At 42.4% G+C, this 14,750-nt stretch overlaps 1 protein-coding gene across 3 annotated transcripts in view; it reads right to left on the bottom strand.

The window, feature by feature from the left end:
- Positions 1–609: 609 nt before the first annotated feature.
- arap1 (ArfGAP with RhoGAP domain, ankyrin repeat and PH domain 1) overlaps positions 610–14,750 on the bottom strand; it is a 44,659-nt gene continuing 30,518 nt past the window's right edge. For 2 of the 3 annotated variants that reach the window (XM_078284016.1, XM_078284014.1), the window contains 11 exons: positions 14,174–14,257; positions 12,660–12,734; positions 12,191–12,308; positions 10,726–10,839; positions 10,475–10,620; positions 10,141–10,223; positions 9,174–9,233; positions 6,046–6,109; positions 5,334–5,495; positions 3,584–3,621; positions 610–2,888 (listed from right to left, as the gene is read on the bottom strand). In XM_078284016.1, the coding sequence (XP_078140142.1) occupies positions 3,601–3,621; positions 5,334–5,495; positions 6,046–6,109; positions 9,174–9,233; positions 10,141–10,223; positions 10,475–10,620; positions 10,726–10,839; positions 12,191–12,308; positions 12,660–12,734; positions 14,174–14,257 (927 nt within the window). In that variant the 3' untranslated portion in view covers positions 610–2,888; positions 3,584–3,600. The remainder of the gene's footprint in view (positions 2,889–3,583; positions 3,622–5,333; positions 5,496–6,045; positions 6,110–9,173; positions 9,234–10,140; positions 10,224–10,474; positions 10,621–10,725; positions 10,840–12,190; positions 12,309–12,659; positions 12,735–14,173; positions 14,258–14,750) is intronic. The other variant, XM_078284015.1, reaches the window with a different exon arrangement.

A 14,750-nucleotide genomic window follows, 5' to 3' on the forward strand; every position in this document is an offset into this window, starting at 1 on the left:
CAGAGTGACCCTGATGTGTCAGCTCTGCTTAGAAGAATGAACTGAGAGCTGGTGGACTACTGTGACTCACTCACACTCACACACACACACACACACAGGAAGCCTCCTTGGGGCTCTCCATATGATCACTGTACCCCACCCACTCACACACATACACCCACACACACACAGACCTGACATTTTTCCTCGAAGCACATCTGTAGGCTTCCATTTTATGGCTGTTGCATGACATTGTCATGAAATCCGCAGGCCAAGAAAAAGTTTCTGCCCACATTTATGTATGTATGTGTGTGTGTTATATACATACATTATGTATATGTGACGTGTGTTTGTGTGTGTATGTAGCACAACTAATCTTTTCACAGCTACCCTGCAGGGTGGCTGGACAGTTTGCTTGTGTGCGTTTGTACATTCGTTTCTTAGAAGTAAAGAAGGAATGAAGTCTGAAAAATAAGTGGGTTACCATGAGGGCAATGCAGCACTGCAGGACATCAACCTTTTGGAAAACACACATACATTAAGTTTTGTGAGAGTTAAAGGAACTATGCTCCATAATTATATGCATGGTCAGTGACACACAGCACAACACACATACAAATGCACTCGCAGAACTGGCTGAATGTGTTTATTAGAGTTTCAGAGAGGCACAGATCAGTAAAACGAAGAGAAACATAAGCGAGAGAGAGAGAAAATATAATTACATCACTACACAGAGCGGAGTCTTCTCTCGACTCCTGCTGAGGTCTCGGCTGGAGGGCAGCTAGACACACACACACACACATATACACACATACACACACACACTTTCAAACACGTGTAAAGGTGTTTAAACACTATGGCTAACATTGAGCTGAACATAATGTCGTCACCCCAGTGGAGGTGGAGCAGACGCGTTCCACATCCCGATCCCAGCACCTAACGCCCTCTGCTGTCCAAATAAATAAGTATACTTTACAACAGGGGAAAACCTGGGTGGCACACAGGCAACACTACAAGTTAGTGAAGACGGCCAATATTCAGTGCAGATGGCATGGCAGTTGTTGACAGGTACAGAGTTAATGTGGAAAACACTTTGGATCGGGGTTCTGCTTTTGACAAAACATGTTTAAATTCAGATTTAAAATAAAAACAAGAATTCTTAATTATATTCACAGATTATGCTGCTAAATTGGTTTCCTGTGCTCACAATTTTTTTTAATGCGACTGTTGAGCCCCGCTTTGAGTTCTAATTAACAAACAAAATGGATTATAAGGAAAATACATTGTTTTGTCATTGTTGGGATTATACCATTTTGTTGGGACAAAATAAACGTGGGTTATACATGAGGAACAAAAGAGACATTGGGTTACTCCAAAGTGAGTCATCCACAATTTGAAACCCTTTAAATACCGCTAGTTATAATGATTAGCAAAACCGCCCATGTATATTGCCTCAAAATATTATTGTGTATCACAGGCTTTAGCAAATGACCTACAGACAGGAGACAACATTGAGGAATGTGTAATGACAGGGGAGACTGAGCTGTAACAGGGAACAGTGGGACAGATTGTCAGTCTATAGCCTTGGACGGTTATTGATCAGGCCAGGGCAAAAATGGCAGAATATGGTTTTGAATAACTGAATATGGTTTCAAATGTGAACTACTTGAGGTGCACTTGATTTACTTTGACACAGAAACATCCTGAAAAGTGGACACATCGTAAGAGACAATGATAAATCAAGTGCTTCTCTTGTTTTGTCAAATATTCCAAAAATATTTTCAACATCCATTTTGCCCTGGTCGGTGACTAACTCTTCTTTTCTCAAACCAAATATCCACTTTTCAGGACACCCCCTTTCTCCTCCACTCCGCAAAAGACACACACATACACTTGTCCGCCCACACACACAAACACACACACACACACACAGACACGTATGCAAACATGCACACATGCAATTCTGACCACCTGACTATGGTCTACGCAGTGTACCGAGCATGAAGGCAAATTAAAGGGCCTGCAGAGCAATAGACACCAATCTAACATCTGTCACTTTCTCAGTCTTTCTCTCGGTCCCCGTCTTGGTCCCAGTAGAACGGTTTCTGGACAAAATCAGGTTACAACCTTCTATGACTTGAGCTTTGCATGGCAGCTCTCAAAATTCTGAGCTGCAGGATTATCCCAACAAATCTTCTTGGAGCAACAGTGCAGAAAGAGCGCTACAGGCATGTCAAAAAATTGTTAATCTGAATCAGCTACAACTGTATGTAAATAAATGTTTCTATTTTCTATAAAAAGAATAAAAAATGTGTAGCCTTGAAACTTAGAAAGGGCAGTTGCTATGCACACTAAGCTAGTGCCCTGATAACCTGACTACATCTTCTCTGGAAAAATACAGTAGAGGTTTCTCTCAGCATGTCTTTCATGCTTCTGTCCCATCATGCAATACAGTGGTGATGTCATATGCCATTGACCAAAGGGAACAGTGGATTGTTTAAGGGTGGGGACATTGAGCCGGGGACGATTTAGGACATCTTGAAGGGCGATTGTGGTCCGTGAAACTGGTCTCTACCATTCTGTCCTTTAATGCCACAGCTCCCAGCTGCTCTCATTGGGCAGCCATTGTGCATCACATCAAGTAAGGATCGGACTGAATTTGTTTGTGCTTAAAAGTGATGCAGGTCAAAGCAACCCAGTGTAAGTCCATTTTAAATACGATCCTGTTGTCTGTGTATTTACTGATCGATCCAGTTAATATTCATAAGAGCAGACGGCAGTGTAGGTCACACTCCACATGTCAGTGTCTGTGCTTTCTGAGTGTCTGCCTGTCGTCCTGGTCCTACAGTCGCAGAATGATGATGTCACTGGAATGTTCAGAGGGTGTCTGATGAGGTTGGCCATCCCCCCTGGTGAAGGAAAGACATACAGAGGCTTAGGGATGCAACATCAAAATTCAAGTTCACATCCTGATCTTCAGCCCATTTTCAGCACCTTTTGTAGAACAGTTTGTATTTTTAACCCATTTTAACATCAGAAGTAGCATAAATCACTTGACTCTAATGATCATGCTGAAACTATGAAACTTTAATGTATGGCCTTTTATCCCTAACCCTTAAGTCAGTCTCACAGCAGTTCAAAGTCCCCTGAGAGGTCAAGCTTTAAGGTTTTCATCCTGTCTGAGGATCTCTGAGTCACAGCAGCCAGATAAGAGACTGCTGACAAGATGTGGACTCAATAAGGAGCGGTGGAGAGAACAGATAAATACACACTCAGCACACTGAAAGACAAAACAATGGGCCAACTTAAACTGAGCAAGGATCTATTACCTTTCACTCAAACATCAATTTAAATGGAATAATAGTATATTAAAGTTCACAGAGTCCTCAATGACGAGATGAGACACACATCATTGTCAGTTTGAATACCTTTGCTTGAAGAGGAAATTAATTCCCATCAAAACTACGCATATCCGTAAGCATTCGTGTTATTGTTAAAAGGTTGACATGTTTACATCAAGCAATGAGAGACATGTTTACATCAAGCACACTAGATATAAAATGGTATATCTAGTGTGTGTCATCCACTAATCTGTGTGTCTTACCTTCCGCTCAGAGTTCATTATCGGACATCTCTAAAGAGCTGAAAGATAAACAGAGGGGTTATCACAGGCAGAAAGATGGACAGATGGAGAAACTGGGAAGTGCAGAAAGAGAGAAATAGAGAGAGAGATGAATACACAGAGTGATGAACGGTGGACAAGAGAGAGAAAAATAGAGGGAAAAGAGATAAACAGCCAGACTGATAATGACATGCAAACTGCGAGGGAAGTAACAGAAGAAGTGTGTTTGAGTGTGAGAGTGAAAGAGAAAGAGAGGTGTACTGGAGTGAGCCTGTGAACCTGTCGAGTGTGATATTAACAGTCAACAGTCATGTCAAACGTTGTCACTGCATTTGCATTAAGAGCTGGTCATAAACAGCAGCAGTCATTCTCTCTCTCTCTCTCTCTCTCTCTGTCTCTCTCTCTCTCACTCACACACGCTCACACACAGCATATACACCCAGCAGAAGCCCCCCCCCCACACACACACACACTCACATCGTGCATCAACCCAGTTTCTGCTGCTATCCCAACACCAAGGCAATCTCAGAGCCACCACACTTCCTCTCCTGCTGTCAAACATTTCATAGAGTCAATAGACTGAAAGAAAAGAATCAATAGAAAGTATCTGGAAGGCAACAACATGGCAAATGTGCAATCATGTTACTGCCTGGGAAAGTAATAATGGGGACTGCAATGTTCCTATAATGTGCAGTAAAGCGAGGAGAGGTATGGGATGGCTAGAACCACTAGGATAAGACAACTGCATCATCATCATCATCGTGGACATTTGGTCCCGCAGCATCGACACTGAGGTCAGAATGATTTTGGCTGGGTCCAGACGATCTATTTTCTATACAAACACTACAGAACAGAACAGATGGAGAGGATGATATTGGTGTTGTTGGATGGGTCTGATCCAATGTCAGCCCACTGATTTAGTTTATCAAAATACGCCCCAGCAAGCCTAGGGGGACAAGTGAATTGGAGGAGGGCTTTCAAGGTGGACGTTTGTCAAATTTTAGTATACAGCTCTTCAATTCAAACGCGTTATTCTCTCTTCTGCCGAAGCATGCTTTGGCAGAATAACTCTTGTTCCAATGCTGGTTCCTAGTCCAAACCTTCTGCGATATGAAGATGCTGTTGTCTACTCCTTCTCACATGCTCTTATGGTCTGGGTTTTTAAACATTTTCAGAGCAGGACCCAAATGAGTAAGCTAAGTCTCTTGGCCTGGAACCAAGGCTCACAAAAAACACACAGTGTTTTAGTCTTGGGAAATAAAGGGACCAACAAGGAGGAAGGAGGCCCACAGCTCATTTTGGGTCCCAACCCATAGTTTAAGAATCCAGATCCTGTCGTGATGAGTAAATCAAAGGTGAATCATGAGACAGAGATCATTCATCCTGCCCAGGTGCAACCCCCGCTCCCGCTGTTCTGTCGGCAGCAGTGAAGTTTTGCATTGTAAAACATTCCTGATCGCCCATGTTCTCCTTTATTGATCTTGCGTCACAAAAAAAACTCTTAATTCTGATTAGAGATCGGTTTCCCCATTCCCAAATCCTGACCTAAACTATTAAAAGAAACTGCACAACTGCCACAAGATGAGTGGAAATTTGTTCTGCTCTTTACTGGGGGAGCGAGGCTGTGGGTTGGACCGCCTGTTCAGCATGAATGTCTCTGATTAGCCGGCAGCTTTAGATCGAGCTGCACAGTTACCCTAGATCAGTCCCTCTGATTGGTAGATTGACTCACAGAAAGTGCGTCTTGGCTGAAAGCTGCTACGCTGTTCCGCATCTCATTCTCACTGCCGCGCAGCGGTATCAATGACACGTTACCGTGACGAGTATCCAACGGCAACACACGGCTTACGCGTGACTGCTGCACCCCATCCACAGGCCACACATCACCATCATACTGTAATGAAGAGTAGATAGAGAACAAAAGTTTATAAAAGTGTGGGTTTATACTATATCAGTATGTTGCACTAAAAAGCCTGTGACATGGATTTTCAACCAAATCCAACACCCAAAAGTGTTTGATGGGCACATCTTGTTATACACAGCATGTATCAGAGCTGGGTTAAACAGTGTTTGATTTAACGCGTTTAGAGGACCAGATGGGTGGAGCCTGTCAAATATGAAAATACAATGAGTACCAGCAAGTTTAGACAATCACAGGAACAACTATTGGAAACCAAATTTTGTATACTTTTCTGTGATTGACAACTTACGTGACACCATCTTAATTGCCCTGCTGCTTTAAACACCACCCATCTGGCACTCCCTGCTAGTTAAAACAATCCCAATACTACTTGATCAAAGTCTGGCCTAAAGGATTATTGGGCAGTGGAAAAAACAAATTCAGTATTCATTAATTTTCATGCTTGCAAATAGTGGAGTTGTAAATGATCAATTATGTCTGTTAAGGAGAGTCAGAAAAGTGGAGTGTGTGTGTGTGATCTCACCTGGATACTGAGAAAAGTAGCTAACCACTCCCTCATCTCTGACAGAGTGTCACAGCAGAGACACCTGCAAAGAAAGAGGATGAGAGAGAGACGGATGAAGTGACGGAGAGTGTGAGACAATCAGGGTGTGGGGAGGGCAGCAGCAAGGGACAGAGAGGCGGGGAGGCATTGGGAGAAACAACAAAAACTGCGAAACAAACCAGAAAAGAGAGCGAGAGAGAGAGAGAGCGCAGCAGCAGCAGAGATTAACTGAAATTGACATATTCTCTCTCACAGCGCCTGGTGGTAGCGCTGAGAGCGTAAACACCAAGTGTGATTCCTAATTTAAACTCCCAACAAAGAGAAACACTGATTAGGACCCTCAGCGTGTGTCTGCGTGTGTGTGTGCTACGCTGTGTGTCTGTGGGGTGTGCGTGCGTCTGTGTTATGTCTGTCTGTGCGCGTGCGTCTGTGTATTTTTATGCCACTCAGCTTGCCGTCAGATAGCCCTCTGAGTCATCAGCCGCGCCGTGTTGGTGAATAGGGAGCCTTTATTTATGCAGTCATTATGAGCGCAGGCTTGGACCAAACAATTATTCAAGTGCTGCTCTCCACTGAGACACAACAAAAACAAAACATTGATACATGAATCACACCCATACAGCCTTTAGAACAGAACAGTATACAAACTCAAACACCAATCCACCCACGCACACACCCACACACCCACACAAATGGGCAAATGCATGCTGTGCATACATAGGTGCACACACACAGGCGTAAATGTAGCTACGATCAGGGGAGTTAACACACATGCTAACACACATTGTGTAAGGAGAGTTCCTCCCGCTCACTGTAGGGGTTGCGTCATTAGCAGGGTTAACAGAGCTCATTAGTGCTTGTTAGGAATCATTATGTCAAGAGGACAGCCACCCTATTCTAGCACGCACACACACACACACACACACACATCTGTAATCTTTTACATTCCATTTAATTTTTTTAGGCAATTAGCTGGGCCTCTCATCCAGAGCAATATCCAAAATGTGCAGAAGTATAAGCAAATGTTAATTTATCATTATCATTATGGGTTGCCAGGGCATTAGGAAGCCACAGAACAAAACTTGGATAATTTCAGAAGGTTTATCAGTGTCCCCTTAAGCTACACTGCAGAGACTGCCAATATGCTAAAAGTAGCAGTAGAGAGTTTTGTAGTAGGTCTGACAGTAGCAGCAATAGGGTAAAACTAATTAACATAATCAAGTGCGGGTGGGGAAGGAAGATTAGGAGAAGATCAGCAAATGATGACCCACAGGCACTGGCCCATCTACTGCATACACACACACACACACACACACACACACACACACACACACACACACACACACACTTTTTCCACTTTCTTTCTCACCTCATCTCCATCCACTCTTGCCCTCTCCAAGTTTTCTTTTGCGTAAACACAAAATTCCTCACTTATATCTCCCTCTCTGCATGACACCTTCCCTCTCCCTGTCTCCCTTCCTCCATCTCCCCTTCATTCTGCTTTATCTTTCCTCCACTCTCTCTACTTCTTCCCTCCCTCCCCCCTCTCTCCATCTCTTCCTCTCAGGTGTGTTTTGTGCTGTGAGGGACATGTGATGATGGAGCGTGACGGAGAGATGTTACTGCCTACAGCGTGACGAGAACAGCACTCCCATTACAACAGCTCCGGAGCCTGCTGCTGTTGACAGTGAAGAGCCTACTGTAACGTGAACACACTCACACACACACACACACACACACATACACACATGGATGCACACATATGCAAGTACATGTATAGACTGATGCACACGCACCCAGAAGGATGTATAGGTGAACAGACCCAGTTTAGAATAAAGGCATTGTTACAGGTGTACTTCATGTGCGTTTCCCTCCTGGGTGGAGTTGACCTTTCATATGCCTCCGTCTCTACACACTCATGCAGGGATCTGACCCGTTTTCCGGAGAACTCGCTAGCTTTCTCCAACAGTGTTTACATGCACATCAAAAATGTGATGATAATGTGATTAAGGCAGTGATGCGAGAAAGTCAGGACACAGCATACTCTGATTCCATTTATGCTTACTTCAACTAAGAAGATAATCACAGTAACATATGTGTGGAGTACTCTGATTTTATTCACATTAATTGACACCAGTTAGGACTTAGTCGCATTTCTTGAACTGTGGTCAAGCTGCGCGGTCTGTACTGGGCTGGACCAAGATGGCGGACGGAAGGAGTCAACACTTTTTGTTGCTTTGTCAGTGTCAGAAAAACTTATGGTTTTTTGGTGGATTTTCCAGAACATCTGAACACGTTCACATCCATTGGAAAGCACTAAAGGCTGCATGCTACAGAGCTAAAATGCTGTGATAGTGCAGAATCATGGCTGTAATTGTTTTGGGTAAAATCTGATAGTGATGGGACAGGAATCAAGTCAAATCAAAAACTCTGATTCACAATTCTCTCTGAATAATTTAACTCCTGTAAGTGAGATTACTATGGGGAGTTGTCAAATCATGAAATCTTAATGATAAAATGGATTAGTCTAACTATTACCTTACGCACAGTTTTGACAATGGTCGCATTATTGTGCGGATGTAAACGTAGCCAGTGTGGCCTCAGTACATCTTGCATGCTACAGTTAACACACACTCACAGAGGGATGCTCAGTCTCACTCATATACACACACACACACACACTATGCACAAGGACTACAGCTTTTTGTGAGCCCAAAACTGACTTATGTCCAAAATTAATTAAGTTGATATGATTTCTAATGATACCTTGCTTAATAAACTTATTTTTTCAACAACGTTCTTTAACCCAAGTTTAAACAAAACCACTGCAGCTCAGTGAGAAATTCAGCCCGACCTGGACAGAGCCTGCATTTTATTTCTCCAAACATTTCACTCTTCCAGACAGCCTCTTCTCTGGTTTGATTCCCAACGGATTTGATCCACCAATGGATCAAAATGTCCACCAAACCATGAATGCTTGTGTGCTTGTGTGAAAGATGTGTTGAGGAGACACCATGGACAGGATTGCTCTGGGCTGGCATTAGACCGCTGTGTGTTGTATTTAAATGGACCATACACTGTACATACAGCACTGCACAGATACTCACCACTGCTGCCTCTCTGGCTTGTCTTGTTTCTTATTCTCATACACCACTGTCAGTCCCCAACTAGAGACAGAGAGAGAGAGAAAGAGACAGAAAGACAAAATGGTTTCAACAGCAGCAGTAGATGTGACAGTGCTCATTATTTGGCTTAGTCTGCCCCCTAGTGGCCACAGTGATCATGATGATTTTTTTTTTCCAGCCCTAAATTACTGTTTGAAATTATTTTTAATAGAAAGTGAATTTAATATTGGTGGGTTCCACTAGTTTAAAGGAGTGGTTCTCAACCTGTGTGCAGTGTGTGAAGTAAAGCTCAGGTGCACCTAGGGATTTGGTTCAAATGTAAAGAACATGAGACTAGAAATTTTTTTTTTGGTTAAATTCATTAAAATTCATGTATTCTCCGGCTAAATGCATTTTGGATTTTGTCCAGCATTTATTTGCATTATTTAACCAATGCTTGATTCATTTCATCTTATAACTGGTGTGCAGTAGAGTAGGCTGAGGAATGCCTGAGCTAGTCACCATTTGCCAGTGTTTTTATTCAATATATTTAGCAACAAAATTCATCACACAGCTCAACGCTTCAGAGGTATGTGACTGAGTGAAATGATGGATTAAATCCTTTCCTGCGAGACCTCACCATAAAGGAGGCCTATCTTGCTAAAGTAGTGCAAATCCCCTCATAACAAAACCATTTTTTATGGTGAGATTAAAAACAGTGTGGCACAGTGTGGCATGACCTTTCCATGAATGTTAAATAAGACTGATAGGTGCGTATCCTCTTCCAGGGAAAAAGGTGAGTATTCTCTGTATTCACAGATGGGAATACTCTGTATGCTCCAGGGGAAAAGCTTGGTATTATTCTTTTTGCCCAGAGATTGAGGCGTGTATAGACACTATAACCTTGGAAAAGATGTGGATATATCCCATATATCTTTTCTATACTCTTGACTAGACTACAGGTGCTCACCAGGTGGGAGGACGGAGTTTCTTCTTGATACCCAGGTAGACCTTTAGGTTCTTCACTGGCCAGTCACGTTCTGGACGGTTACTCTGACAGACAGAGAGAGACAGAAAGAGAATAAATGGCTCTGTGACAGAGAGAAAGAGAGAGAGCGAAAGAGAAAGAGAGAGAAAGACTGTTGTGTGTGTGGGTTTGTGTGTGGCATGTGATTGAATGAGCGACTGAATTAGCATGTGATTAAGTTTGTGCGTGTATGTGTGTGTAAGGGAGAAAGAGAGAGACAGAGTGTATTGTATGAATGAGTGTGGGTGTGTGTCTGTCTGTCTCTGCCCCGTCTTACCCTGACTTCCTTGTACATTCTGAGAGAGGTGGCATTGAGGATGAAGTATCGATCATGGAAGCTTCCAGAGGACAGTCCCAATCCCAGGATGCTTCGCTCCTCTCGGAATTTCATCATCCCGTGTTTGGACACATCCACTTTACTGGCTGGAGGGTGGAATCAGCAACAATACAATGATGTAACACACTGATTTAGAGAGAGAATATTAGTTTTGTTTGCATTTGTGTGTGTGTGTGTGTGTGTGTGTGTACCCAGGTAGACGATCATTGCCTCCATGGCGAGGTGTTTCTTGATGAGCAGATGAGAGTCGGTCCCGAGGGAGTGAAGGATGGGCAAGACGCGCTCCTGATGGTGCAGCGGACGTTCTGGAGGAGGGAAGGACAAGGGGATCAATAAAGTGCTATCTTATCTTATCTTATCTTATGGCAAGACAGGTTGGTAAAAAACAAACCTTCAGTAACCTCACACACAATTTGAATATTTTAAAATAAGCCTTGCAGGCAAATCAATTGTTTACATGACAATCATGTATTTTAGCATCAGTGAAGAAAGACCAAACATGGGATCTGAGATATGGGATTTGTCATTCTCAAATTCATAGACTGAGCTCCTGATACCAGAACTGATAGTTTAAAATAGGAAAACATCAGTCTTGAAAAGATTTGAAGTTCTAAAAGTGTTTTCATGTTCTTATTTTTGCAAACAATGAAATATAGTCTTCCTGTGGTTTGAATTACAATAGCATCACTTTATATCCTTCAACAATTTGTGCTTTTACATGTATATTCCATACTCAAAAATATTGTTTAGGTCTGCAACTTTTGCTGTTGTTGTAGTACAAAAGTACAGTCTGCAGTAAACAAGTGACTGACAGAATTTTCTCCAAGTATTCCCATCAGTCTCTCTGTCTACCTTCCTTCCTCACTATCTGTCATCCTCCCTCTGGCCTGGAAACAGCGGGTAGGGTCTCTGACCAATGACAGGAAACCTGCCAGAGTCAGTTCAGTGTGACTGGCATTGGTAAAACAACCTTCAGGCTTCCTGGTGGGGAGCCAGATGGCCCACATACCAGGATCAAAACAAACAATGACAGATATGTGCAGTGCTCAGAATAACCTTTTTGCCTCTGTGGAGTTTGTGTGCCACTTTGGGTAGGTGCACTATCCTCAGGCTGCAGGTTGAGAGCAGAGCATTTTACAAGCTTTGTTTCATTGTTTTTGTTTTGCCGTGGGCCTTTTCATTTTGCATGCTCATTTGACACTTCGTATTTGGTCTCATGTATTATAGTTACCAGCAGCCACTGTGGAGGTCCAGGCATTGAAGTCCTTTTGGACAAGTCACATTGATTCAATCTCACAAGCTTTGGTGCCAGTGGCAAGTCATGAATTCATTGAGCCAGCTAAGGAGTGGCTGGACTACTGGCTGTTTGACACTATGACCAAAAGTGAATGTTGTCAAAAGTTTACAAATGCAGCCACTAGGGGCACAATTGTGACTTTGCAGTGGTTCTCCCAGGTGTAAATCAGGTCCTGATTAGACAGCTAAAATGAAAACCAGCAGAGCTGAGAACCACCAAGGGCAGAATTCAAAGTAATCTCAAAAAATCTGTTTTAAAGATTAAATTCTGCTAATTAGCATTCATTATGTAGACACTATGTAAATGTTTTTATCATTTTATTAAAACTGAACACTCCATACACTCTCCCCCTCTCTCACCTATTTCCTCCTTCTCGCTGATCTCCCAGCAGCTCCAGTAGTCTTTGTCTTTAACCGGTATGTTGCGGCGGTCCAGAATCTCACAGGTCAGCTCTGCTGCTGTCATAGATCCAGGGATCTGAGGATAGGAGTCACACTTTAATGCTACAGGGTTATTATCCTTTCCTCAGTGACAGGCTAAGACTTGGCTGCATGCTAATTTAGCCTGTTTTTACCCTGCCTTAGTTAGCCAATTACTTGGTTATAGAATGATTTTGTGAAGCTCAGGGGTGACCAAGTTAATCTAACCTAATCCAACTACTAACCTAACTATTATGATATTTATATACTGATATTTCTGCTGTAGCACTAATCTACACAAGAGGGCATCAGCTAAATGTCAAAACTGTAAAATGTAAAGGCTGTTAGTTGACATTAGGTGGGCTCAAGGTGAGGCCACAAGGTTGTAAGTCCAGGGGTCAGAGGTCACCTTGACATGTTGCTCTGCTGTGTCCTTCTTCTCCTCCAGGTACACTGTGCAGATGAAATGCCCTGAACCAGTGGCCTACACACACACATAAAGTAGAGAGAGCCACACAACAGCAAACAATAAGTACCGCAACACCGGTTTTACAAATACAGTACAATACTTAATATGTAAATTACACTGAACAAAAATATGAACGCAACACTTTTGGTTTTGCTCCCATTTTTTATGAGTTGACATAAAAGATGTAAGACTTTTTCTATGCACACAAAAGGCTTATTTCTCTCAAATTTTGTTCACACATTTGTTTAAATCCGTGTTAGTGAGCACTTCTCCTTTGCCAAGATAATCCATCCACCTGACAGGTGTGGCATATCAAGATGCTGATTAAACAGCATGATTATTGCACAGGTGTGCCTTGGGCTGGTCACAATAAAAGGCCACTCTAAAATGTGCAGTTTTATCTTGAAAAAATACATTTATTAGGCACTGAACTATGGATCTCACATGACTAGGGCTACAGATATGCATTTTTTGAGAACCAGTCAGTATCTGGTGTGACCACCATTTGCCTCATGCAGTGCGACACATCTCCTTCACATAGAGTTGATCAGGTTGTTGACTGTGGCCTGTGGAGTGTTGGTCCACTCCTCTTCAATGGCTGTGCGAAGTTGCTGGATATTGGCAGGAATTGGAACATGCTGTCGTACACGCCGATCCAGAGCGTCCCAAACATGCTCAATGGGTGACACGTCTGGTGAGTATGCAGGCCGTGCAAGAACTGGGATGTTTTCAGCTTCCAGGAATTGTGTACAGATCCTTGCAACACGGGGCCGTGCATTATCATGCTGCAACATGAGCTCTGGTGGACATTCCTGCAGTCAGCATGCCAATTGCACGCTTCCTCAAAACTTGCGACATCTGTGGCATTGTGTTGTGTGATAAACCCTGCACATTTTAGAGTGGCCTTTTATTGTGACCAGCCCAAGGCACACCTGTGCAATAATCATGCTGTTTAATCAGCATCTTGATATGCCACACTTGTCAGGTGGATGGATTATCTTGGCAAAGGAGAAGTGCTCACTAACACGGATTTAAACAAATGTGTGAACAAAATTTGAGAGAAATAAGCCTTTTGTGTGCATAAAAAAAGTCACAAAACAAAATGGGAGCAAAAACAAAAGTGTTGCATTTATATTTTTGTTCAGTATATAAATCATATATATATATATATATATATATATATATATATATATATATGACTCATATAGGTATGTATGTGGATTTAAATAATAATGAATACTTGAAAGTCATGTACTCTGACATAAATAGGGAACATAAATGAAACACGTCACGAAGGCATAAGGAACATATATGCCATAGTATACAAAGCATCATTTTGAAAGTGGCCACATTCATGCAAAGTGTTGACAGAACAGTAGCTAAGTTCATTACAACTTCCTTTTGGGTTACATAAAACTATTAAGATTGTATAGTGAGAGTAGTGTGTGACTCACAGGAACTTTCGTGTTGAGTTTCTCTCGCACTTGGATGATAACGGTGATCTCATCCAGCTGCCTCTTCAGCTGCTGCTCATCCACCTGGAAATAAGCATGCACGCACGCATGCACACACAAAAAATTAATCCATCGTCAATTGCCATAATACCTTAATTGCTGCATTATATCAATGTTTAGATCTTCAGCTGAAATCCCCACCTGCTTTTTCTAACCACCAAATCATTATTCCCTGTTAACTCGCTGTTATTTTTTTAAGCCACAGGAAACTAGGACTTCCTATTGACGATGTTTGAGCACATGACATAGCATGTCACTGCATTTTAATCTCTTCTAAAAATGAAATCATGCAATTAAAATAACGCTTTCTATAGTGGGCTGGTTATCTTGCATGAGAACAAAATTGTGGGTATGACTGAAGGGATTCAATTGTAAGCTCATGATAAACTGTCCCAATCCTCACTCTAACATTGCCCCCCTCTCTTCCCTCGTCCTTTCCTGTCCCTCTACTGTCAATTTTCTGAGAACAAAACAAAACAAAACAAAACAAAACAAAACAAAACGGTACTGGTGCCTT

Source organism: Centroberyx gerrardi, chromosome 6, assembly GCF_048128805.1.
Source record: "Centroberyx gerrardi isolate f3 chromosome 6, fCenGer3.hap1.cur.20231027, whole genome shotgun sequence".
In the NCBI taxonomy this organism is placed as follows: domain Eukaryota; kingdom Metazoa; phylum Chordata; class Actinopteri; order Beryciformes; family Berycidae; genus Centroberyx; species Centroberyx gerrardi.